General features: G+C 42.5%; 1 protein-coding gene across 30 annotated transcripts in view; it reads left to right on the top strand.

The window, feature by feature from the left end:
* Nucleotides 1-26,497, top strand: part of TTF2 (transcription termination factor 2) — a 56,709-nt gene that overhangs the window by 15,721 nt on the left and 14,491 nt on the right. For 20 of the 30 annotated variants that reach the window (XM_033436461.2, XM_049710083.1, XM_033436416.2 and 17 more), the window contains exons 8-23: nucleotides 1,155-1,303; nucleotides 2,556-2,637; nucleotides 4,671-4,790; nucleotides 6,394-6,544; nucleotides 7,452-7,557; nucleotides 10,476-10,657; nucleotides 11,352-11,505; nucleotides 11,833-11,924; nucleotides 12,750-12,832; nucleotides 13,241-13,374; nucleotides 16,289-16,459; nucleotides 18,799-18,857; nucleotides 19,699-19,849; nucleotides 20,539-20,621; nucleotides 22,463-22,537; nucleotides 25,622-26,233. In XM_033436461.2, the coding sequence (XP_033292352.1) occupies nucleotides 1,155-1,303; nucleotides 2,556-2,637; nucleotides 4,671-4,790; nucleotides 6,394-6,544; nucleotides 7,452-7,557; nucleotides 10,476-10,657; nucleotides 11,352-11,505; nucleotides 11,833-11,924; nucleotides 12,750-12,832; nucleotides 13,241-13,374; nucleotides 16,289-16,459; nucleotides 18,799-18,857; nucleotides 19,699-19,849; nucleotides 20,539-20,621; nucleotides 22,463-22,537; nucleotides 25,622-25,766 (1,937 nt within the window). In that variant the 3' untranslated portion in view covers nucleotides 25,767-26,233. Of the gene's footprint in view, nucleotides 1-1,154; nucleotides 1,304-2,555; nucleotides 2,638-4,670; nucleotides 4,791-6,393; nucleotides 6,545-7,451; nucleotides 7,558-10,475; nucleotides 10,658-11,351; nucleotides 11,506-11,832; nucleotides 11,925-12,749; nucleotides 12,833-13,240; nucleotides 13,375-16,288; nucleotides 16,460-18,798; nucleotides 18,858-19,698; nucleotides 19,850-20,538; nucleotides 20,622-22,462; nucleotides 22,538-25,621; nucleotides 26,484-26,497 lie in introns of those variants that run through there. The other 10 variants (XM_049710041.1, XM_049710084.1, XM_049710086.1 and 7 more) reach the window with 10 other exon arrangements.

Below are 26,497 nucleotides of genomic sequence, written 5' to 3'. Positions count from 1 at the left end.
TAGGGAGGGAAAAGGAGAGAAAAGAGAAAACAGGAGGAAAGGAGGGGAGAAAGGTTGGAGAGCAGTAGTCAACAAGCGGGTAAGGAATAGATGGGGTGCCAGGTGAAGCAAAGGTCTCTCTAAAAGGGCACAGAGAAAACATACTTACGTGTATAAAATAGATAAACAACAGGGACCTACTGTATAGCACAGGGAACTATACTCAATATCTTGTAATAACCTATAATGGAAAAGAATCTGAAAAAGAATAATATATAAAGAATATGTGTGTATGTAACTGAATCACTTTGCTGTACACTTGAAACTAACACAACATTGTAAATTAACTATACTTCCATTAAAAAAAAAAGAAAAAGTACTTGGTCCAGTGGCACAGCATAGCTGTGCTCCAGACTGTTTGAAGAACATTGCTGTGTGACAGCGTCATTCAGTAATCACCATGGTGATGGAGTTGCCTAGAGAAATTAAGTTATGGTGGATTATTAAGGTAAGAAGTTATGTAATATGTTTAGGAAAGAATTCCATTAAAATACCTTTTCATTTAAAAACATTTTAACATTTAAGTGAATAATTAATTTTTATTTGTCTTAGAAATCTCTTATTTGGATACTTCATCCCTAAACTTGCAACTTGCTAAGGTGCTTGTGTTTATTAATGAACTTCAGTAGAAGTTCTCTGTGTAGAATGAGCAGGCTCCAGCACTGAAGTATTATATTCTCGGTGCTGTGCAGGCAGCCTGGGACGCACACTGTAGGGACTGTCTCTCCCTGTCTGCCTAAACTTCGGCAGACTCCCTGTTGCTCAACCTCTTCTATTGCTGGCTTTTCTTCTTTGCATCCAGCCCCAGGGGTCTTTGTTTTTTTGAAAATTCTCATGGTATTACCTTCTTCCCTGCCACCTCTTCAAAGCTGAAAGAGAAAAAAATATTATGGGTTATCTTATTTTTTATTGTACTTTATTTTGTCCTCTATTAGAACACTTGATAATGTGATTTTAAAAAATAACAGACAAACAGAGACTAGGGATAATGAAGCCTGTGAGTCTAGGAGAACCTGGAGGCAAGAATTTTTAGTCCATATAGATCCATCATCTGGCAAATAATGAATTGCCTTTTTGCAGCTCTGGCCAGAACATAATACTCGCAGCACTTTTAGGTAATCTCGATTTGTACGCAGGCCCTATGAGCCAAGGTCACCTTCGCGCAGTGTGGCAAATCACAAGTGAAGCCATTGATGAGCTGCATCGATCACTTGAGTCACGTCCTGGCGAGACAGCTGTAGCAGAGGATCCAGCTGGGTTGAAGGTGAGCCAGGAAGGCCCACAGGGCAGAGTGTCTCATAACAGTATCCCAGCGCCCACGAGGAGGGGGACCAACTACTGTGAACGTGCCCATCAGAGTGCCATTCTGACATATCTTTTCTACAAATAATGCTCAAGTGGCTTCCCTTGCAGTATTTTCTTTTTTTCTGTTTAGCAGTGAGAAGAAAAAAACAACAGTTTTTTTTTTTTTCTTAAAGTCATACAGTTATATATGTCTGTAGCAGTAACAGATCCATTTATTGAGCTTCAATAGGCGTCACAAGGTTGCAAAGGAATTGCTGCTCTTAGTGGACTAGTTGGGGTGAAAGTGCATGTACAACCTATGTAAGACAACTAGACAATGACTGTAAGACAGAAAACGTGCATTGTCGTGTACTGTGGACTGTATGCAAAGTACAAAGGGATTCGAAATAAAGGAAAAGTTACTCTAGGTCAGCACTATTATTTGTGCCTTAAAGAAACCGCAAGCCTAGAGACAGGATAGAAACCAAATACTCCAGTTAGAGGGAGTGGTGCTCAGAGGGAAGATACAGAGATTGGTATTAATAAGTGATGATCAGGTGACATCAGTGCCTGAGCTGGGAGCAGCAGGTGTTGTAACTAAGCAGGAAGAGTCCCTTGCTGTGGAGCCTGGCATTGGTGAAGGAACTTAGACTGGAATGGCTCAAGAGATATTATGGAATCACTGTAGAATTTTGAGCAGGGATGTTTTGTGAAGGTTTTTTATGTCACAGAGTTCAAGATAAACTGGAGGAAGGAAAGACTAGAAGGTGGGCCCCCAGTTAAAGGGCTATCAATTTATGACTAGCAGTGCGGACTGGGACATTGCCCACAGAGAGGAGAGGCACATTTAAGAGATAATGAGGAAGAGCCAGTGGAATGGCTGGTAAAAGTCGGGTGGCCAGTCAGAGGTCTTGGCTGCAAACAGTAGAAACTGACTTGGGCTGATTAAGCAGACAAAGCAGGACTCTCACTTGAGAGCGAGAGAGGCAGCTCTTGATAGACATGCTGGACAACTGGCATCAATGACAACTGTCCGGGGCAGACCAGGACGTGTGGTGAGAGGGAGGAGTCCAGGACTTCAAGGCGAAACGAGCGGCTGATCTGACAACTAGAATATTGGGAGGGTCACTTAGAGAAAATAAACAAGTAGAGTATGGAGTCCACGTGGCCAGGCTGCTGCATAGCCTCTCATCAGGAACTGGTACTTAACTTTCAATTATTACCTTTGTCAGATCCCTTTGCTGCCGCACCAGAAGCAGGCATTAGCCTGGCTGCTATGGCGGGAAGGTCAGAAGCCACGAGGAGGAATCCTGGGTGAGTCTGGTGTTAGGCTAAGAGCCAACAAATGCAGTGCTTCGTTCCGTCCTCTCAACTCTGGGTAGGTACTCTAATGCCCCAGTTGACAGATGAGGAGACTGCAGTGTGGGGAGTTTAAGCCACGTGCTCCAGAGTACACAGCCATAGGATCAGTCAGGTCTTGGTTGCAGGCAGTAGAGACTGGCTGTGGCTGATGAAGCAGAGGGAGGGTTTATTCTGTGGTGGCCCACAGAATCTCTGGGAGATGTAGAGGGCCGGGCTGGACTTCTAGGAGCAATGGCCGAAGCCAAGTCACCAACGGAGTGTCCTGTAAGAGCCGTCATGGCTGCTCTGTGCCATCGAGCAGCAGGAGAAAGCACTGCCGCCCCCAAATCAAACTCTGCCGTCTCCAACCTTTCCTGTAGAAAGCGTTTCACGGGGAGCCTCTTTTCTAAAGTTACTCACATCTGAATCGAAGTCTGGTGTGAGTGTAAGTGCTCTGTAGAGCCAGGTCATGCTGCCGGTGCCTTAGCTGCAGAAGAGGCAGGAAGTAAGTTTTCCAGGCTCTGCTTTGCAGACTCGTCACGCTAAAGTTTTCCAAGGTGCTCAACTTCCAGAAAACATGACAGATGTCCACTATGGCTAGTAAGTGGCTGTGTCTGGGTCTCCAAGACCACCTCCAGGTTGGATGATTTGCTAGGATGCACAGCATATAGTCATATTCGTGGGTGTAATTTATTACAGTCAAATAAATTGAGTAATAATTGAGCAATTTGATTTGATATAGGTCAAAATTAGCAAAGGAAGAAGGCACTTGGGGCAAAGTCCAAGGGAAACCAGGTTCAAGTTCCAGAGGCCTGTCCCAGTGGAGTTACTCAGTGTGTGCTTAAGTCTTCCACATGTAAAATGTTGCCAACCAGGAAAGCTTGTTAGTGATTCGGTACCCAGGGTGTTTACTGGGGGCTGGTCACATAGGCAGCTTCAGTCTGGCAGGTACTGAAATTTCAGATTCCAGAAGGAAAGCAGGTGTTCAGCATAAACTGTACTATTGGTACAAGCAGTTTAGGCACAGTGAGCCACTCTTACCCAGTCTGGGAATGGGGGGACCCCTCCTGAAATCCAAGTTCCCAGATGCCAGCCAAGGGCCAGCCTTGTAAGCTGACCTTCCAAAGGAGAGTAGTCAGCTGCTGTGTTAGCTCTGCACAGTGGCAGAACCAGAGCCCATGCTGTGACATTTTACTTCTGCTTACGTCAGAATGAGTATTTAAACTGTTAAAAAGGGGATAATAATATTTTATAGGGTATAAATAGTAAATTGGATAAGCTCAGTAACCAGCACAATGATGGTACCCAAGAACTGCTAGTTTATGACCTTCTTTGATGAATAAGTTAAGGGGATGGAGGACTGTCTTGAGTTAACTCTTTTTTTTTTTTTTGCTGTACGCGGGCCTCTCACTGTTGTGGCCTCTCCCGTTGTGCTCCGGACACACAGGCTCATCGGCCATGGCTCACGGGCCCAGCCGCTCTGCGGCATGTGGAATCTTCCCGGACCGGGGCACGAACCCGTGTCCCCTGCATCGGCAGGCGGACTCTCAACCGCTGCGCCACCAGGGAAGCCCTTGAGTTAACTCTTAACTCCAAAAGTGTGGTAGTAAAGTGGGTGGTAGGCTATATCTACTGGACCTTTTTGCTTTTGCAGGGAAATAAATAAGACTAGGCAACATCATCAAACTGAGGGAGATATCAATGAATGTACTGGATAAGTAACAATATAACACGGAGACTCGAATAAGATCTAAATAATAAGTTTTAAATTTTACGAAAGTCCTAGTAAATGTCTTTGACCTAGGTCGCAAAATAAATAGCAAGAGTTAGTGTTCATTTTAATAAGAAAGACAAAGGCTTCAATAGAGGAGGCAAAGCATGGTGACTGGAATGGCACTGACAGCAGAGGACCAGGGCTGGTGTCTGCCCGGGGCTGCTTCTCTTGAAGCTGAGCTGATTCTTTGCCTTAAATAGTTACCTCTCCTATTTGTGTTTTTATTTTCCAGCGGATGATATGGGGTTAGGAAAAACCCTCACAATGATTGCACTCATCCTGACCCAGAAGAACCAAGAGAAAAACAAAGAAAAGGACAAAACCACGGCTTTGGCTTGGCTTTCCAAAAATGGTATTCAAAAACCTGCTGTTTCCTAAATCATGTGAGGCAGCGGAGAGTGGAAATTTTTCAGCCATGAAAGGATGCCTTTGGTCATATTTAATTTATTGGAAAACTAGCATTAGACTACTTTCCTATAGTATCATTTCTGACACCAAATACACTAACTAGAAGTAATCATTTTTTCCTTTTAATATAAGGTTAGCTTGACCTGTGATTAGGAACAATTTCATGGAGAAAGCTAAGGCTCCAGAAAACTTAGTTTAAACCTAATGATTATTTTTGTTAATGTTGAGGATATAACTATAGGATAGATCCAAATTAGTTAATATATTATTTTTTGAAAGAAGATCTGTGACAAATTCAGATTTTAGCCACCATAGCAGACACTGTTTTCCATGTTTCTGAACTTCCAGAAGTTTCCAGATTCTAGACAATTTCTCTTATTTCAACCTCTGTTTTTAAAATGTAGTAACTGTATAAGTACCTTAAAGGTCCTGTATATTATGTAGAGCCAACACCACGTAAATTGCCATGTACACATGTACATTTCTCAGTTGGTTAGATAGTTAAGGAATCTGTGGCCATCTGCTCTCAGGGCCTCTAGTGACCACTGTTGCAGCTGGACCCTGTGTCCCTGTGTGTAGTAGCAGCATGTGCGCACCTTCACACACACAAGGGATGGGGGGCAGTGGTACACATACTCCAGCACTAACTGGTTCCAAAGTAATGTTCGCTTGACCTAGGGAATTTTGTACTTATACTTTAATGTGAATGTAATTAAGTTATGCTTTTCAGAGAAAAGTAATAATACTCCCTTGTAATGAATCAACTCAGGATGAGTTAGGAAATGATCCAGCTTCTACATTCTGGCCACTGTGAAAGCACATTGGGGTTTTTTGAGTTTTTAAAGTGAAGTCATGTGCTACCCACTTTCCTCGCCCTTTAGCCTCTCTCTCTTCCACTTTTGTAGGGGAAAATAAATAATGGTTTTGAGTTAAAAGATTATTTCTTCCGTTTTCTATTCTACTTCATGCATACTTCATTTTATTGCACTTCACTTTATTGCACTTCACAGATACTGTTTTTTACAAATTGAGGGTTTGTGTCAACCCTGTGTTGAGCAAGTCTTTTGGCGCCATTGTTCCAACAGCATTTGCTCACTTCGCGTCTCCATGTCACATTTTGGTAATTCTTGCAATACTTCAAACCATCCACCAGTGAAAAGATTACGACTTGCTGGAGGCTCAGATGATGTTAGCATTTTTAAGCAATGAAGTATTTTCAAATTAAGCTATGCACCTTTTTTAAAAAACGTAATGCTATTGCACACTTAACAGACTATAGTGTAGTGTAAACATACCTTTTATATGCACTGGGAAACGAGAAAGTTTGTGTGACTCACTTTATTGTGATACTCACTTTATTGCTGTGGTCTAGATCCAGACCCGCAGTATCTCCAAGGTATAAGCTATGTGTAGAGATAGAAGTAGCAGTTGTTAAAAATATTGATTGAAGGAATAAATGTCAGTCAAGGGAGAGAGGTAATGCCTTTAAGAAGTTAAAACTATTTAATGAATGTAACGAGGTGTTGATTTTCTTTTCCCCTCTCAAGACTCCTCTGAGTTCACTTCCCATGGAACACTAGTCATCTGTCCTGCTTCCCTGATCCATCACTGGAAAAGTGAGGTGGAGAAACGTGTGAGCAGCAACAAACTAAGAGTCTATCTGTATCATGGGCCAAACCGGGATCAGCATGCAAAAGTGTAAGTGCAGAAATATTGCAGTCAGTATGAGGTGCTCAGCATCTTGGCTCAGGGGGCCTTTTTTTCTTTTTTGCGGTACGCAGTCCTCTCACTGTTGTGGCCTCTCCTGTTGAGAAGCATGGGCTCCGGACGCGCAGTCTCAGTGGCCATGGCTCATGGGCCCAGCCGCTCCGCGGCATGTGGGATCTTCCCGGACCGGGGCACGAACCCGCGTACCCTGCATCGGCAGGCGGACTCTCAACCACTGTGCCACCAGGGAAGCCCCCAAATAGATTTTTATCAAAAGTATTTATTGAAGTTCTCTCAGGTACACAATATTAAGCTTCCTTGGAAAAAGAATTGTGCTTTTCATCAAGAATCTTTACATGTAAAGAGTATAGGTGAGGTAAACTGAAAGTGTACAACATGTATCTTTATGCCCAAATGTCAAAGCTAGATGAATGGGTTTTCACAAATCCATTACAGAATGAGGAGGAGAAAACACCATTGCTGTAAGATGAACAGTACTTCGAGGGTTTCTTACTTCATTGGGACTTTAATGTCATCTATGTCAAATTAACTAAATATTAACTTCCAACCCTGCCTGGCTTTCTGTTCTTGCCAGATCACTTCAAGCTTAATATGACCCCACCAGAGATGATCTTTTCTGACTTGGCTGGGAAGAGGGAGGCTGTTCTAGTTATAGCGAATAATCTGTAAAAATGACCAGTGGTAAGCAATAAGGAAGTCAGGTGTATAAAATTTACCTCTCCAGAGTCATGTGTGTGTGAATTAAGGACATAAATTAATGAGTTCTGCTGTCTATCCTTCCAGCCGTAGGCATTTTTGTGAAGGAACCAATTCTGTCTCACATTGTCAGAGTCGTGGCGGGATGGTTTAACTTTTGCTCTGTGTTATATCTATGCAGCCTCTCCACATATGACATCGTGGTCACTACCTACAGCCTTCTGGCCAAGGAGATTCCCACAAAGAAGGAAGAGGGAGAGATGCCAGGTGCAAACCTCAGTGTGAAGGTGAGGCGTGGGTGCTGCCAGGGAAGTAGGGTTGGAACCACGGATCGTTTAATAGGAGTCTTTTCACAGCACTAGAGATGGCAAAGGTACCCTCCCGTAAGATCATGAACATTCGAACTGTTTCACCTGTGGAAACAGAGAGTTTTTTCCTCTGTCCCTTCTCTTTTAACTCTAGACAACCTCCTCAGCAATAAAGGTGGAGATGGTACAGTAGTTTGCTGTGTTTTAGAAACAATAACTACATTGCAGTTGTGGTGGTGGTCATATCTCATGAATAAAGGAAAGCTTCACTTGTTACAGTGTTTATTTGAGAGTTCTGGGGGTATATTCTCAGGATGTGTTTTATATATCGTGTTAGGACTAGTATTTTCATATGAAGCCATTATTCCCTGCCTTCCTCCACTTTCTAGGAAAAGGGGTTGCAAATAATAAGGCTACAGTGGGCCAGAGGCTAAATGATAACCAGGGGAAAAAACCTGAATGTTTGTTGCTGTGTCCAGGGTAGTCTCAGTTACATAGAGTAGAGGCTTTATTGCATAGATATTGTGGGCTTTTTCCCTCTGAAAATACAGTGTTGTCCCAAGAACTACTCTTTTGCAGATGCTTTTATTCTTAGTACAATAGGATATTCACAGCTTTCTGTATCGGGGGAGATCTCTAGAACGCTTCTCTATCTCATGACCAACTCTGCCTCCTCTTGGATGATTAACTTTTCAGATTCCTCAGTAATTCCTCTTAGCTTTGAGGCTAAAACCCTCATCCCTTTAAATGATATATTAGGCCTTCTACAGTCTTGCCCTGCCTGTGTGGCCTTCTTCCCCCACACCCCAGCCCTCCCAGTGGCACCCCATGCTCAGCTGTACCAAAGATCTGTCCTGCTCTTGTGCCTTTGTTCTCCCTCTGAATGGAATGCTTTGCCTCCCCCTCTGGTTAAAGGCATCTCCTAGCACCTTGTGCTTGCTCATGTCACCGCGCACCCCTTTAATTCCCCAAATATTGAGTATCTGCTGATGCCAAAATCTTGGCTCTCTGTGCACCGATGTCGAATAGAAGTACGGAGACAGAGTTTGGAGGAGAAAAGAAGGGGTAGTCTTATTCTTTGCCAGGCAAAGAGGGAACACAGCAGGCCAGCACCTCAAAAACGCCCCCCCCCAATCCCTGGGGAATCAGGAGAAGTCTTATAGGTGGGGCTCACAGTCTGGGGTAGGTGATAAGGATCAAAGTAGTGAAGGTCTTGCATTTTTCTTCTTCCTGCATTATTTCAAAACAGTCACAGCTGGCATCAGGCAACCTGGTAATTGGGTCCATTCTTCTTCTCTGGGTTATCCACCTGCAACCTTCTTTCTGAAATGCAGAAGGCTACAAGGGGTGATTTGCTACAAGGGAGTGTAGGGAGTGTGAACACCAGGTACAGGATGTAATTCACATGGAGATGGAGAGTGTTAGGTGCAGGATGTAATTCACACAGTCAGAGAGTGTTAGGGGTTAGCTTTGTGAAGGACAAATCTAGTTACAGACACTACAGATTAGTAACAGTTAAAATAAAACTAGGATTGGTTAACTCTTTCAGGCCAGTTTATGTTCCTTCTCCACCCTGTTCATTGTTCCCTTTATTTTCCTTGTTATCAGGAGAGGAAAAACCTCATTTCTATTTTTGTTGTAACACTACCCCATGCCAGATGCTATTTCAGGTATTAGGGATACTGCAGTGAACAAGACCAACTAGATTCCTACTGTCCTGTATTGAATTATCCAGTGGGATTTACTATATATACATTGTGTGTAATGATCTTTATGCTTGTTTTATTTTTTCTCCCCTGCTAGATTGTGAGCTCCTTGAGAGTAGGAAATGTTCTTTGTGTCTGGCTTAGTATTTTATATATAAAAGTAGACTTATGTATATACCACATCATCTTTATCCATTCCTCTGTTGATGGACATTTAGGCTGCTTCCATGTCCTGGCTATTGTAAATAGTGCTGCACTGGACATTGTGGTGCATGTATCTTTTTGAATTATGGTTTTCTCCAGATATATGCCCAGGAGTAGGATTGCTGGATCATGGCAACTCTATTTTTAGTTTTTTAAGGAACCTCCATACTGTTCTCCATAGTGGCTGTATCAATTTACATTCCCACCAAGAGTGTAGGAGGGTTCCCTTTTCTCCACACTCTCTGCAGCATTTGTTGTTCGTAGACTTTTTGATGATGGCCATTCTGACGGGTGTGAGGTGATACCTCATTGTAATTTTGATTTGCATTTCTCTGATAATTAGTGATGTTGAGCATCTTTTCATGTGCCTCTTGGCCATCTGTATGTCTTCTTTGGAGAAATGTCTATTTAGATCTTCCAGCCATTTTTTGATTGGGTTGTTTGTTTTCTTGATACTGAGCTGCCTGAGCTGTTTGTATATTTTGGAGATTAATCCCTTGTCGGTCGCTTTGTAAATATTTTCTCCCATTCTGTGGGTTGTCTTTTCATTTTGTCTATGGTTTCCTTTGCTGTGCAAAAGCTTTTTTAAGTGTCATTAGGTCCCATTTGTTTATTTTTGTTTTTATTTTCATTACTCTAGGAGGTGGGTCAAAAAAGAGCTTGCTGAGGTTTATGTCAGAGAATGTTCTGCCTAGTTTTCCTCTAAGAGTTTGATAGTGTTCAGTCTTACATTTATGACTTTAATCCATTTTGAGTTTATTTTTGTGTATGGTGTTAGAAAGTGTTCTAATTTCATTCTTTTATATGTAGCTGTCCAACCACTCTTGGTTTCTTAAGCTTATTTCTTATTTCAGTGTACCTGATCTAAGCCCTCAGACTTGAAGGTAAGAGCGGGTCTTCGATACCTGCTTGTTATTTTCCCTTATCTTCTTGATGACATGCACGTTTTCCCATACTCTTATTGGATTTCACCTGTGTTTCTTCCAGGGTGTCTCATCACCTTTGCTTCGAGTAGTCTGGGCTCGAATCATATTGGATGAAGCTCACAATGTTAAGAATCCCCGAGTGCAGACTTCCTTGGCTGTGTGTAAGCTCCAGGCCCAAGCCCGTTGGGCTGTCACTGGAACCCCCATTCAGAACAACTTGTTGGACATGTATTCACTGCTGAAGTGAGTAAAACTCTTTGGATTATGTAGATGTGAACCCTGTCGGTAACGCTTCATAATTATTTCATATCTCATATCTCCAGTGTGTACCAGACTATCTTGTGTAGCAGGTGGCAAGCCTGTCAACCTTTAAAGGGAAGAAGAATTAATATTTATGAGATATAATCTGTTGATTGGCTGATATAGGACTTTGATGACATCCAGCCCCTATATATGGAAAAATAAGGGACCAATTAAATTAAAGGAAACAACAGTCAACTTTCTTCAGTCCCAGGAATGTTTGGGGCTACTTCTGCTTTAAAACATATGGCCTGGGGACAGGACTACAATTTATTTGAAGCAAACAGAAAAGAAGGCTGATTTTAAAATACTTGTTTTAATTCAAGTCATCTCATAAGAGGATACAGAATTTCTTTACTAGCCTTTGAAGTTTTAGGAATGAATGCTAGCTATTGGTTATATGTCCTGTTGTGACGATATAGACGTTGTTAATGGGAAAATTCACATTTTTATAATGTGATTATAGACTTGGATCCTTTTGCTCTGTCTAGCAGTTTTGCTATGAAATTGACGTTTACAAATGATTGGATGGCATGTAAAATCTGATTTGCTTTTCACCTTATGTCTGTCTTTGAACCTTTCCTCCATCCTCCCATGCTTCTTTCCTGTTCTCTATCCTCCTTCTCCAATGAAAAAGATTTCTCCGTTGTTCTCCATTTGATGAACTCAGTCTGTGGAGGAGTCAGGTTGACAATGGTTCAAAGAAAGGAGAAGAACGGTTAAATATTTTAACCAAGAGCCTTTTGCTGAGGAGAACAAAAGACCAGCTGGACCCCACCGGCAAGCCCTTGGTAATCCCATTGACACATGTCCCTGGGGGAGGCCAGGAGGGAGGGCCACCATGTCCTTGACTCGGCTTGAACCGCCATCTGCGTTGCTTCAGGAGCCTCTGAGTCTCCCATTTTCCTAGGAGGAGGCCCTCGGGTTGCTGTCCTGCCCGTCGTGTCACAGCAGTCCCGTGTGCAGTGTGTTAGAGCAGTCCTGTTTTCAGGGAAGGGTGGGAGCTGCTGTCCAGAGCCTGACTAGATTTCTGGTGCCAACTCTGGGGAGTGTCCTCCCTAATGTTCAGTTAATTTGTATAACTTCATCCCAGCTGCTTTTTTCTTTTACTCTTCCAGGTGGTGCTCCCCCAGCGTAAATTTCAGTTGCACCATTTAAAGCTTTCTGAAGATGAAGAAAATGTTTATAGTGTCCTTTTTGCAAGATCAAGGTGTGTGCCGTGAAGAAGCACCTTCTCACATCTATTTTATTCTTGTTCTTGCTTGGGAGTGAGTCGAGGGTCAAGGTTCCTCTAACTGTAATTACGGTATTATTGACAAGTTGGATATCTGTGTTCCTTTTTTAAAAAACCTCCCTTTCTCTCTCCTCACCTCTCCTCAGCTCACCTTTGTCTCACATACACATTGAACCTGTTCTCCATTGGCTTCCTTGCATAGAAGCTCTAGGGTGTGCACACTGTACACCAGGTCTTTCTGTTCCTCGTGGGGCTGTATTAGGAAAGTATATCTCTTTGACCTTTGACCTGTTACCCAGCCTCTCATTGGAACTTTTAAAAAACTGCCCAGTAATCCTTCTTGTCATCTGTCCTTTGCACTTGCTCTAAAGCTCTTATCCTTCCCTGAATTCCAGATTTCTACTCTCCTATTTATTTGGTACCTCTCACTTCCAATGTAAATACGTTTTTTCTCTTTGTATACCTTATATTTATTAATATTATAATAGTATATTAACTTATACTAATTAATAATATGTTACTGTATTACATGTTAATATTAAATTGATATTAAATATAATACTAATATTTGATATTAATCTTTGTTAATATTTATTAATCATTTTTAAGTGGTTTGGCTTTTAAAGTAATTATTTTTTATTACCTTTGCCCAATGCTTGCTGTGAGCCTACCTTCATTTAACAAGTTCGCTTTTACAATTTTTCAAGGTCCTACCGCAAACACAGTTAAACACTGATCATTGTAAACCTGTTTAGTCTTAATGACCATTTTATGTGCATTTTCGTTTTTGATCTGAGGCAGGTCAGCTCTGCAATCTTATCTAAAAAGACATGAAAGTCGGGGCAGCCAATCTGGAAGAAGCCCTGATAATCCATTCAGTAGAGGTAAGCAGTGGGACACTTACAAATACAGAAAACTCATGACAATGTGGATGCAGATTTGGTAAACTTACAGAAATGGCGGGGGAGGGGTCATGAATTCTTGATTGCAGAGACTTGACCTTAGCTTGGAACCTCAAACCAAAGTAAAATCTACTGACGTGCAGGCACCAGACCTGGTGATCTAAACTTCTTTTTAGTTATTTTCAAAATCTGTTTGATTAAAATACAAGTAGGTCTATAAAGAAAACCAGTATTTCGTACTTCTCTAATTGGTAGAGAAGTGAGCTAAAACTATATGATTGAACCTCAGATCAAAGAAGTTTAAAATCTCCTCATTTAGTTCATGGTTCTTCCCCATATTTCTGTTTTAAACCCTGTACTATTTCCTGTGTCTGTTTTCCTTCTTGGAAGTGGCCCAGGAGTTTGGGTCCAGTGGGCCTGGGCTCTCCGTGGCAGCAGACTCGCAGACATCTAGCACCGCCCACATACTGTCACAGTTGCTGAGACTCCGCCAGTGTTGTTGTCATCTTTCTCTACTGAAGTCGGTAAGCAAAGTCACCTGTGTGGGACCCCAGAGGGGCTGTGGAGAAGTCCACCTCAGTCTCCTGAAACTGGGATCCAGTCTGCTGGATCAAGGAAAATGGGGTTTGAGTGTATTTTGTTTTCTGGTGGGATAGGAAAGAGAAGACTCTTTATTTTACTTTATTTTATATTAATCTTTATTGACCTTGAGATAATTCCCATGATGTTGAGAACAGTTTTTATTATTTGTTTTGTGTATTATTTTTCTTTAATTAACTAATTAATTAATTAATTGGCTGCACTGGGTCTTATTTGTGGCATGTGGGATCTTCGTTGCAGGGTGTGGGATCTTCTTAGTTGCGGCATGCGGAGATTTTTAGTTGCAGCATTCGGGATCTTTAGTTGCGGCATGCGGGATCTAGTTCCCTGACCAGGGATCAAACCCGGGCCACCTGCATTAGGAGCATGGAGTCTTAACCGCTGGACCGCCAGGGAAGTCCCTGGTTTGTTTAAATAAGCTTTATTTTAGAATAGAAAATGGCATCTTGTTAAAAAGGAAGCCATATATGAATACTTCGGTATTTTAGGATGTCATAAAGCTTATTTAACTACTAGTGTTAAGTCTAGGTATGAAAACTCAAGTATTTAAAGTTGTCTTGATATTGGATAGAGGCACATCTGTAATTAAGAGGAATATGTCATAGGCAGAACACTCTGACGTAAATCGCAGCAATATTTTTTTGTATCTCTCTCCTAGAGAAATGGAAATAAAAGCAAAAATAAACAAATGGGACCTAATTAAACTTAAAAGCTTTTGCACAGCAAAGGAAATCATAAACAAAATGAAAAGACAACCCACAGAACGGAAGAAAATATTTGCAAACAATGCTACCAACAAGGGATTAATTTCCAAAATACACAAACAGCTCATACAGCTTAATAGCAAAAAAACAAACAACCCAATCAAAAAATGGGCGGAAGACCTAAATAGATATTTCACCAAAGACATATAGATGGCTAAGAGGCACGTGAAAAGATGCTCAGTGTCACTAATTATTAGAGAAATGCAAATCACAACCATAATGAGGTCCTCACCTCACACCAGTCAGAATGGCCATCATTAAAAAGTTGACAAACAATAAATGCTGGAGAGGGTGTGGAGAAAAAGGAACCCTCCTACACTGTTGGTGGGAGTCTAAATGGGTGCAGCCACTCTGGAGCACAGTATGGAGGACCCTTAAAAAACTAAAAATAGAGTTACCATATAATCCAGCAGTCCCACTCCTGGGTACATATCTGGAGAAAACTAATTCAAAAAGATACATGCACTCCAGTGTTCATACTCATTACAGCATTATCTACAATAGCCAAGACATGGAAGCAATCTAAATGTCTATCAACAGATGGATGGATAAAGAAGATGTGGTGCTTGTGTGTGTGTGTATACACACACATATACATATAACGGAATATTACTCAGCCATAAAAAGAGAATGAAATGATGCCATTTGCAGCAACATGGATGGGACTAGAGATTATCATATTAAGTAATCAAAGGCAAATATCATATGCTATCACTTATTTGTAGAATCTAAAAAAAAATGATACAAATGAACTTATTTACAAAACAAAAATAGACTCACAAACATAGAAAACAAACTTATGGTTACCAAACGGGATAGCAGAGGGTGGTGAGGAAGGGATAAATAGGAGTTTGGGATTAACATATATACACTACTATATATTGAATAGGTAAACAACAAGGACCTACTGTATAGCACAGGGAACTAAACTCAATATCTTGTAATAACCTGGGAATTCCCTGGCGCTCCAGTGGTTAGGACTTGGTGCTTTCACTTTCAGGGCCTGGGTTCGATCTCTGGTCGGGAAACCAAGATCCTGCAAGCCACGTGGTGCAGCTAAAATAAAAAAATCTTGTAATAACCTTTAATGGAAAAGAATCTGAAAGAGAATATATAGGTGTGTGTGAGTATGTATGTATAAGGGGATCACTTTGCTGTACACCAGAAACTAACACAATATTGTAAATATACTTCAATTTAAAAAAAAAAGGGGCATACGTTATTCTTTTTTTTTTTTTTCTCTTAGCAGTTAAAATTTATTTTCTCCTTGGTTATCAAGGATTCTTACTTTCTTTATACTCTTCTGAACTTTTCCAGATTTTCTAAAATGAGCATATGTTATTTTTATGAACAGAAAAAGAACTACTCCTGGTACTTGAAAATTTTTTCTTTTATTAAAAAAATTTTTATTGAAGTATGTTATTCTTTTGAGGTGCTATAGTAATGTATCTTTTTTTGGTAGCAAATTGCATCTTGATTATCAATAACTTAATTAACTGTTCTGTTCTAGCTGGGGAAAATAGAAAGATCTTGCAATCTGGCAATTATCTAAGAAGTTCCATCATTTGGTTGATTGATTTATTAAATGGATTCCTTTTTTGTTTTTAATTATTTTTGATTGCGTTGGGTCTTCGTTGCTGCGCATGGGCTTTCTCTAGTTATGGCGAGCAGGGGCTACTCTTTGTTGCAGTGCGTGGGCTTCTCATTGCAGTGGCTTCTCTTGTTGCGGAGCACGGGCTCTAGGCTCACGCGGGCTTCAGTAGTTGTGGCGCACGGGCTTAGTTGCTCCGCAGCATGTGGGATCTTCCTGGACCAGGGATTGAACCCGTGTCCCCTGCATTGGCAGGCGGATTCTTAACCACTGCGCCACCAGGGAAGTCCCTTGATTTATTTTTGATCTGGTGAAAAAAGCTTGCAAGATTACACTTTAATCTGGGTTTACCCGAGGAGATACTGATGGTAAATTACGAGACATTTTGCCATGTGCTGTGTTAAACAGTTAGCACTTTGGCAGGTCACATGCCTTGCTGCCTCAACCGCCCATCTGCTCTTTCCCCTGTCTGATTCTGCTCAGGCCCTGGATCTGAAAGAGCTGAAGAGTGAAGGCCTGGTCCTTTCCCTGGAAGAGCAGCTCAGAGACTTGACCTTGTCCGAATTCCATAACTCAGAGCCGTCTGCCTCCATTTCCCTTAATGGCAAATGCTTCAATGTGGAGCTTTTTGACGACAGGAGAGAGAGCACCAAGGTAGTATGATGACCTCTATTCTAGTAGAAAGACTTTGCCTCCTTATACATTTCCCTGAGTGAGAGCACCACATTTGTCCAAGCGAGCCCAGTCATTTGACAGCAGAACTGGAGCTGTTAGATGTTGGCTGGTCAAATTCTCCCTCCAGTCTTAAATTCTAGTTTGATTTGATGAATAAAACTGAAGTCTTACTACATAGTGGGCTTTCAGAGAGTGGCTTGGACCGAGCCGGCATCAGGGCAGATTTCTGGCATGGATTCCTGGGGAAGGAGCCTGTCAGGTGTATGCCGGCCACAAGGCCCAGGCAAGTGAGCAGTTTGTTTTGGGAAAACAACGAAGGCCTGAGCCTCGAGACTGTGTAATACGACTGGGCGCCAGTTGCTTTGCTTTTGAGAGGCTTCCATCTGCCGGGTTTGTTTCCTACCAGCCTCTCCTCGTTAGTCACTCTGTTCTGTTTTCATTGAATGTTTTAAGAACTGAAGGGTTCTACCAGAGGAAGGCCGGGGTGTGTGTCCTGCCTCTCCCCTGGCTCCCTTGGAACCTGCCCATGGTCTCGCCTGCCCTGAGGGCTGGGTTCCCTCTCTACTGCTTTCTGAGGCTGCCTCAGCCTCTCTTCAAAGGCTTTAAAAGACGTAACTGGAGAGGAGGTCACTGCCAGGGGAATGGTTTTACCAAAGAATTACTTTTAATTAGATTTTAAAAATATTTACCTAGGTCTTCACCATCAGTAACCGAGAGAAACATAAGAAGGGCACCACATGTGGCCGGACTTCAGGCCCTAGCACCCTCAGTTAGCTATTGGGTTAAAATTCATGTTCCTAATAATTTGTGTTCCTAACAACTTGTCTGATTCTCAGGTCATCATTCACAAGGTTCTTAATGTGAACCCATTAATCGTAGTTCAAACCACTTAAGGTGGTTTCATGTGAGGAAGGGAGTTTTGTTTGGTAGCACAAACCTAAACTCATACAGAACGTTATTAGAATTTGGCCCCAGCTCACAGCCCATGAATCCTGCTCTCCCACTGCATTTTTTTCAAAATACCTATCGCCAGGTTTTTCATGAGGCAGTTCGAGAACTTTCCACAACCTTGAGTTGCCAAGACATCAGGCACTTCGTGTACCTGCTTTTTTCCTTCCTACTAATTCAAAATGGTACGGTCCTGTGACTGTCTTCCTGCCCAGGCATCAGCGGGTTTGTTCAGGTGGGAGCGCTGCCTTACGCGGGGGCCTCAACAGGTTGCCACTAGCACCACAACGGCGTAGAATGGAAGAGCTAAGGGCACCTCAGTTCCTCTGGCTCAGCCCCTTTTTACTGATGAGGAAGCTGTGCTCTTAACTGGGAGTTCCAAGGTGATCCAGCCCTGTAATGGCAGAATAAGAACTCTCTTCATCTCCTGATTCTTGGTCTAATTTTCGTCCTCTTCCTCCATTCTGGGATGAACTTTAGAGCCTTTGGAAAGGTCATTCACATTAGCGGTCAGGAAGAATGAGGCCAGCTGCTCTCCAGAGTCCTGCCCCTGTGTTCTTATCGCCTGCTCCCTCATAGACTTGAATATGCCCTGAGCAGTTTTGGTAAAGAGAGCTTGTCGTGAAGCTTGAGCAAGTATTCCTCAGTCTGGACAGGTTCTCTTCTTCAACACCGTTTGCAGCAGGCCTCAAACTGGGTCAAGCTCTTTCACTTTCTCCTTCTACAAATGTTAGGATAGTATCTTCTCTGGTCCAGCAATATGCCGAGTGCTAGGGGTGCAGAAATGAACCAGACATATGCTGGCTCTGCCTCTTCGGAGCATCTCCGGCCATGAAAGCAAGAGATGACTAATAAGCAATTAATATATAGTATGAAAAAGACCATGATAATAGAAAGAAAAGGTGGTATAGTAGCATGTAGGCAGTGGGCTCCTGGGATTGGAGAGGACGTCCAAGAAGCTGACACGTAAGGCTGTCCTAGGCAGAGGGAACAGAATGGACAAAGATGAGACAAAGCGTGACTTAGTGGAGGGAGAATGTTGGTATCACCCGAGCATCATTTGAAGAGCGCGTAGTGAGGGTGGAGGCTGGAGATGTGAGCGGAAGGCAAGGTAGCAAGGACCTGGGAGGCCACTGTACGGAGCTTGGGCTTTATTCTCAGCGGGAAGCCACTGCAGGGGCTTCAGCCAGAGGAGGAAAATAAGAAACTGACATTTTGGAAATAGCACTCTGGCTGCAGAGAGGAAAGGGAACTAGAGAGGAGTAAGACCAGAAGCCGAGAGGCTCTGGAGGAGACCGATTCTTTAATTCAGAACATGGAGAAAAGCAAATTTGCTTAAACCTCCATATGTTAATTCCATCTTTTCCCAGATTTCATCTCTGTTGGCAGAATTGGAGGCAATCCGAAGAAATTCAGGGTCCCAAAAGAGGTAAATGTGTTATTTCATTATCCAAGCATTCCTTGTAATTACGCTAGAAAATTTAATATTGCAGATAGTTATAAATCTTCGCTTTTTATATCAAGGATCTTGAGTCATGCTTAGTAGAAAGCACTCAGGTTACAGCACAGATTCCCTTTGATTTCTAATTAAAATGTTTGTGGCACTGGTTGAAAAGGCAATCCCTAGAGGATCCGAGTAAACTGAGCATCCGAGTAAACTGAGTAAGAGCAGAGAAGAAGCATCTCAAGAAAAGCAAGAGAGTAATAGGTGGGCAAGGGAGGGAGAAGAGTGGGGTCAGACCGGGAGCCCCCATGGAGCTGGGGACCTAAGCTGGGGACGTGGATATGGGAGGTTCATTCGTTGTTTGACTTTACTGTGTGCTATTCAGTGCATTTGTAGATCGGAAATATTTTGATCTAAACACATAAAACTCTAATTAAAGCACAGCATGGGGGGAACAGAGAAGCCCTAGCAGCTTCTGGTTCTGACTGGCAAAGGGAGGGGCCTGTACCCCTTTGCAGGAGCACAGACCTCCTGTGGGTAAGCACTAGGCCCCAGATAATCAGAGGCTGCAGCCAGTACTTTAGCTTAGCCACCACTTTATTCTGACTTCATTTTGCACAAAATAAGTTGCAGACTGGATCTAGAAATAGCTGGAAATATTGTAATCTTATAATGTCACCGAAGTGTGTACGCTTAGGTAGCAGAAGGCCTTTCCTCGTCCACATTTGATAGCTGAATCGTACGAATAGCAGGCGTTAAAGCCCTGCAGATGAGTTTGTTTCATCTATTCGGGGGCATTGGTTTTCTGTTTTATCCTTCCTTCCAGTGTCATCGTCTCTCAGTGGACCAGCATGCTGAAGGTTGTAACCTTGCACCTTAAGAGGCATGGACTGACTTATTCCACCATTGATGGCTCTGTTAACCCCAAACAGAGAATGGACTTGGTGGAGGCATTTAACAAATCCAGGGGCCCTCAGGTACAAGCTGATCAGAGCAGAGCTCTGTAATCAAGAGCGAATTGTTCCCAATTATACAGAAAATTTTAACATAGCTCGATTCAAAAATATTCATAGCTTTGACCCCTCCAGGTGTTTTTGATTCCTTCGACATTTATTGGGGGTACATGTCAAAGTGTGCAAATACTCTAAGAGAATAAACTGTGAGGGCTAAAAAGAGAGTAAGAACATAACTGGTTAGGTTCAAGAGACTCTTTGTGGAGGAGACAAGCTTGGAAGGATGGGTGGGATCTTGATATGAGGAAAGATGGAGGGAAGTGGGAGAACAAAGGCATCTAATTATGGATAATGCAAATTTGGAAAGCATTAGTTGAGTGATAGCAGAAGAATCATGGCAGTGGTTGGGGGACTGATGGAACAGACAGAATCCGGTTGATGGAAAGTTTATTGAGCTAACCACCCGTGGTGCTCTAAATGGTAGTATTCGTATATTTCGGCAGGTGCACAATTAATGTTTTAAGGATGACTCACCAAAAAAAGGTTAAATGAGAATTTTCTCAAAGGTGAGGCATGGGAGATAGGATCTCAGAGTTTCGAAACAGTGCCTTTATGACAGCAGAAGGGAATTTGATAAGAGCGTGTTGCTAAGAAGGAGAGGTGATTTATGAGACCAAGTCTGTGTAAAGTTAATGGTGTGCTTCCTTTTGAAGGTTATGCTAATCTCTCTCTTGGCTGGAGGCGTTGGTCTAAACCTGACTGGAGGAAACCATCTTTTCCTTCTGGACATGCACTGGTAACGATTCTGGATTTTTCTTGAGTTGTCACAGCATAGCAGGGAGACCAGAGGGGCAGTAAGGCCTGACTTCTTATATTGAGCGTGTTCCTTTCATATCATGGAGCTGCCTCTGTGCATCCATGTGTATAAGATACAGATCAAAATGGTGTAGGGCTAGGGACTTTCCTGGTGGCCCAGTGGTTAAGAATCCGCCTGCCAATGCAGGGGACACAAGTTCGATCCCTGGTCCGGGAAGATCCCACGTGCCGCGGAGCAACTAAGCCCATGCACCACAACTACTGAGCCTGCGCTCTAGAGCCCGTGAGCCACAACTACTTGAGCCCATCTGCCGCAACTACTGAAGCCTGCGTGCCTAGAGCCCGTGCTCCGCAACCGGAGAAGCCCCTGCAACGAGAAGCCCGCGCACCGCAACGAAGAGTAGTCCCCTCTCGCCGCAACTAGAGAGAAAGCCTGCGCACAGCAGCGAAGACGCAACACAGCCCCAAATAAATAAAGTAATAAATAACTTAAAAAAAGGAGAGAGAAAAAAAATTGGTGTAGGGTTAGTTGCCGGCCCTGAATTCCTGAGCCAGCAAGGCTTCAAATGACTATTTAAAATAGTCTGTTCACTATTTATTGTTAATCTAACATCTGTTTCCATGGAAACTGAGAGCGGAGTAGGGGGTGCTTTTCCTTATGGCCAAGAGCTGCTTCACTCAATGAAGAGTTTTATCTCTTCAAAACACCGTATTTCAGACATACTTGTTGACGTCCAAGGAAATCTCAGCCTTGGTGAAGAGGGAGAACTGTTACTCCAAAGGGAAAAGGCAAAGGAATTTTTTAATTGTGTTAGACACACACTTAACACATAGCCTTGGACTCACTGCGCATAGTGTCAACACCGGGAGTATGGCAGCATCCTTCCTAGAAACGAAGTGAATGACTCATGTATTGCTAGGAGAAAGCGTCATAATTTGTCCCTGTTTTGAGTTTTCAGTGATGCCAGTCAGGGATCGCTGCACCAGGCACTGGTGCCAGAGATTGTCATTTGTTAGTTCTCCAGGCAGCCCAGATGGGTACAAACAGGCCAACCTGTTATTATCTTCCTGGAGAACGTGGTTAGGTCTTACTTGGGACTCCCCTATACTCGTGAGTGAGGAAAGCAGAATGGGGATCATGCTGGTTTCTGAATTGAGCAATGTTATCCAAGATTTTAAAGAGGTAAGATGAGAAACTAGTTTGGAATTGATAATGAGAACCTAGAAAGAATGAGACAAATTAAGTCTCCTTAGTTGAATCTAGAATATTAAAGTTGAAAAAGGCATTAGAGATCATTTGCCAGCCCTCCGGTTTCCAAGTAGCCATCTGAAGTCTGGAGGGTTGTGGTTAGATGACTTGCCCAAAGTCACTCGACTAGTTAGTGACAGGATTTGAGCATTGGTTTAACCTCTGTTACTTAAGAGTTTCCAACTGATGGTGGTGCTAAGAGTTCCTATTAGCAATCTGATCGCGGTTTCTCATGAGAGGGCAAGAAGACATCTGGGGCTTTCTGAGTCCCACATAGACTAGAACAGAGACCTACAAATTTTTTCTATAAGTATTTTAGGCCAGATAGTAAATATTTTAGGCTTTGCCGTAGTAAATATTTTAGGCTTTGCCAGGTACATAGGTCTCTGTTGCATATTCTTTGTTGTAGGTTTTTTTGTTTTGTTTTGTTTTGCAAACCTTTAAAAATGTAACAACCATTTTAAACACAAGAGCCATACAGAAACAGACTGTGGGCTGCATTTGGCCCATGGGATTTGCCCACCCCTGGTCTAGGATGTCATTACCTTTGAGCTTTACTTGTCTTCTAACAGGAATCCGTCACTTGAAGATCAAGCTTGTGACCGAATTTACCGAGTAGGGCAGCAAAAAGATGTTGTCATACACAGGTAAGTAAGTAAAGGTCTCCAGGACAAAGGTCTGCTTTCATGAAAATTTTTATCGGGTAATGTTTTAATAGAATGTGTAAAGTATTTGATGATCACTGTACTAATGGTGCTTGTGGGGCACATCCTTTTTGGTACTCACAGTCAGGAAGGGAACACAGGCAATTTGTGGATAACCTTGGAGTTGGTCCTGCAGAAGAAGAAAAGCTTATGAACAATGCTGAGCCTTAATGCAAGGCCGCCCATGAAAGGACTCTCCTCCCTCCTCCCTCTCTTCCTCTCTCTCTCTCTCTTTTTCTTTTAACTTTTATTTTGACATAATTCCAGACATATAGAGAAGAATGTAAGAATTCTTACAAGAATACCCCAAAGTTCTTGATTGCAAGAATAATACCAAAAAATTCCTGTGCACTGTGACACGTGTGTGTGTGTGTGTGTGTGTGTGTGTGTGTGTGTGTGTGTGTGTGTGTAAGATTTTTTCTGGACCATTTGACAGTAAGTTACAGACATGATGCTCCTTTACCCCTAAATAGTGAAATATGCATTTCCTAAAAATGACATTCTCTTACATAACTATAATAAAGTTATCAAAACCAGGATGTTAACAGTAATACAATACTCATATCTGATCTATGGACCTTATTCAATTTTGCCACTTGTCCCAGTGATGTCCTTCCCAGCCAAAGAAAATTCTAGGTCCTGTGTAGCATTTGATTGTAATGACTCTTTTGTCCCCTTTAACTGGAACAACACCTCAATCTTTCTTTGTGTTTTATGACAGTGACATCTTTGAAGTGCACAGGCCAGTTATTTTGTAGAATGCCCCTGTCCTTGAGACCCTCTTCTCTTTAAAAACAACAACAGAACCTGCCTTAATTGTACAATACAGTCTAGTTATGGACCTCTTTTTCTCCTTCCTTTTCATGGCTAAGTTTTCTGAATAATTAGAAATCCTTGTCTATCTTTACTTACTTCCCATTCATTCCTCAACCTATACAAACTGGCTTTCACCCTCGCCGCTCCATTGAAGCTACTCTTTCTAAGGGACACCAATGAATTCCCAAATTCACCAAGTACAGTGATTATGTCAGTTGTTTTGTCTTTAGCTCTCTTCTCAGCTCACTTTATATGCACCTCTCTTAATAATCCTGTCCACTCCAGTAAGTCCAAAATCTATACCCTCTGTTCCAAGGTTTCCTAAACTTCAGGCCCAGATATCCAAATCCCCACGAAATATCTGAATCTGAGTGTCCACATCCACACCCATTATTCATTCACTCATGTATTTGTCTCATTCAACTCAAAAAACGAATGAATACCTGTTGAGGAGTCCCCATGTAGCAAGTACTGTTACATGCTCCAGGGACTCACAATGTCACAAGCTGAGATTGTTTCTCCCTGCTACCTCATATCTACTGATTCTTCTGAATTTCTCGTCTTTGTGAATAGAATCACTGTTTATCTAATCATGGAGCCAAAGCTAGACTCCCCCTTCTTGCTCTCGTTTCACAAACCAAATCCATTCATTTTATTTTCTAGGTGTTTCTTGTAATCATCCCTTTCTTCCCATCCCACTGCCATTTCCTCCTTTCAAAACCAAGTTTCTTAGCATCACAGGCAGAGTCACTCATGATCCAGCCCCCGCCAGCCTCTTGAGCTTCTGCTGTTGTAGTACAACATAGTTTTTGACTTTTGCCCTGGCCAGACTCTACGACCCCTGCAGCAGACTGTGTTCCAAAACTCAGTCATGGTTTTACACATGTTCCCATTCCCTGGGATGCCCTCCCCACTGTTCTATCTGGCAAACCCTTGCTCATCCTACAAGTCACACTAAGAGTCAAGTTGTCAATGGAGCCTTCCCTGAAGACCCCTGACAGATTTCTTTTCACTCCTTTTGTACGCTGGACATACTTCCGTTATAGCGCTTTCCAGGTCATATTATTGTTGCTGTTTATTTTCATGTCTTTGTTTTGTGTTCTCTTTGACTGCAAGACCATGTTCAAATCTCCGTTCCTACACCTAGCATAGTGCATGGCATATAGGGACTCTTCATCAGCACCTGTTGAATGAGTGAATAAAGGACAACAGTGGTATTTCCTTGGTTTGTAAAACCTGTTTTCAGTGTGAATTAGCCAAGAGATAAGACACTCTGTACTTAAACCAGCACACATATTCCTGGCAGAAACTTGATAAGCTTTAGGCCTTCTGACCTTATCAGGATGGAGCGTTTTGTGTAAAAGCTGGATCTCTACACTTTTTTTTGGATCAGGATATCTTTTGCTTATTTTGGCACTTCTCAATTATCTCAGCTTCAGAAAGAAAGAAAAGGTCAATTTGAGGTCAGATCATTTATTTTTAAATTTTTATTTTATTTATTTATTATGGCTGTGTTGGGTCTTCGTTGCTGCACGCAGGCTTTCTCTAGTTGCGGCAAGCGCGGGCTACTCTTTGTCGCAGGGCGCGGCCTTTTCATTGCGGTGGCTTCTCTTGTTGCGGAGCATGGGCTCTAGGCACGCGGGTAGTTGTGGCTCACGGACTCTAGAGCGCAGGCTCAGTAGTTGTGGCGCATGGGCTTAGTTGCTCGGCGACATGTGGGATCTTCCTGGACCAGGGGTCGAACCCGTGTCCCCTGCACGGGCAGGCAGATTCTTAACCACTGCACCACCAGGGAAGTCCAAGGTCAGATCACTTTAAATGGATATATATTTAGTCTAAGTTGTTTAGATCTCCTAAACATAGAGTTCTTAATCAAACCTAAGAAAAAATAAAGGAAGAAATCTCATTTAAAAACTAAAGCATAGGGCTTCCTTTGTAGCGCAGTGGTTGAGAGTCTGCCTGCCGATGCTGGGGACACGGGTTCGTGCCTCGGTCCGGGAGGATCCCACATGCCGCCGAGCGGCTGGGCCCGTGAGCCATGGCCACTGGGCCTGCGCGTCCGGAGCCTGTGCTCTGCAGCGGGAGAGGCCACAACAGTGAGAGGCCCGCGTACCGCAAAAAAAACCCAAAAAACTAAAGCATAAATAGACGTTCGAATATGTCATTAGATATGCTGCTTTGGGTTTTTGATTATTTGCTTATCTTTTTCAGATTTGTTTGTGAGGGAACAGTGGAAGAGAAGATCTTGCAGCTCCAAGAAAAAAAGAGAGATCTGGCCAAACAGATTCTATCAGGAACTGGAGAAGTTGTCACCAAGCTCACCTTGGCCGATCTCAAAGTCCTTTTTGGCATCTAACTTCCTGTTTATGGAGCTCAGAATAGTGCCATTGTCGGTTTGTATTAGGATCTGGGGAGAATGACCTAACCCTGGTCCTTTGAGCTCTCGTTGGCATTCAGTTTCACCTTCAAGCCCACCTCAAAGTGAGGATCGGTTACCATGTTAACCACTTGGTTAACCAGTCATGTTAATCAATCAACGTATTTAATGTGTGACATAGAAACCAATAAATTACTTCAGATAAGAGAAAATGCTTTAGAGTTAGAGAATTTGGAAAACAGCCCTGGGAGAGTTGTACCTAAGCTTCAGTAAAAGCTCAAAAAGCCCTCTGTTGCTTTTCTCTTCTCAGCTGGTGGGGACCCAACGTTACTGCCTTTTCTAACACAGGCTCCATCCCATCTCTTCATCTCCTGCCAATGAGGCTGCTCATATAACCATCTCTTTATGGGCTGAGCAGAAGCAGCTCTCTGCGTAATATGTAGATGGTTAGTATTTGTGTCATCGTATTATTTAGAATTTGGTATCATATCATTTAGTATTATTTTATATTGCTATCATATCATGTGGTATTTGTGTCATAAATTTTAATTTTTGTGTCATTTTTCTAGTATTTGTATTTTTACAAATTTACAGTATTTGTAGCACTCAGTATCATTGTTTCATTTAGTGTTATTGTGTCATTTAGTACTTGTATTATCATTGGCATAATCCAATAAACATGTGTTTGACAGTGTAGCAGAGATAATGCT

Source organism: Orcinus orca, chromosome 1 (assembly GCF_937001465.1).
Source record: "Orcinus orca chromosome 1, mOrcOrc1.1, whole genome shotgun sequence".
In the NCBI taxonomy this organism is placed as follows: Eukaryota; Metazoa; Chordata; class Mammalia; order Artiodactyla; family Delphinidae; genus Orcinus; species Orcinus orca.
This window is presented reverse-complemented; position numbering and strand designations above follow the sequence as displayed.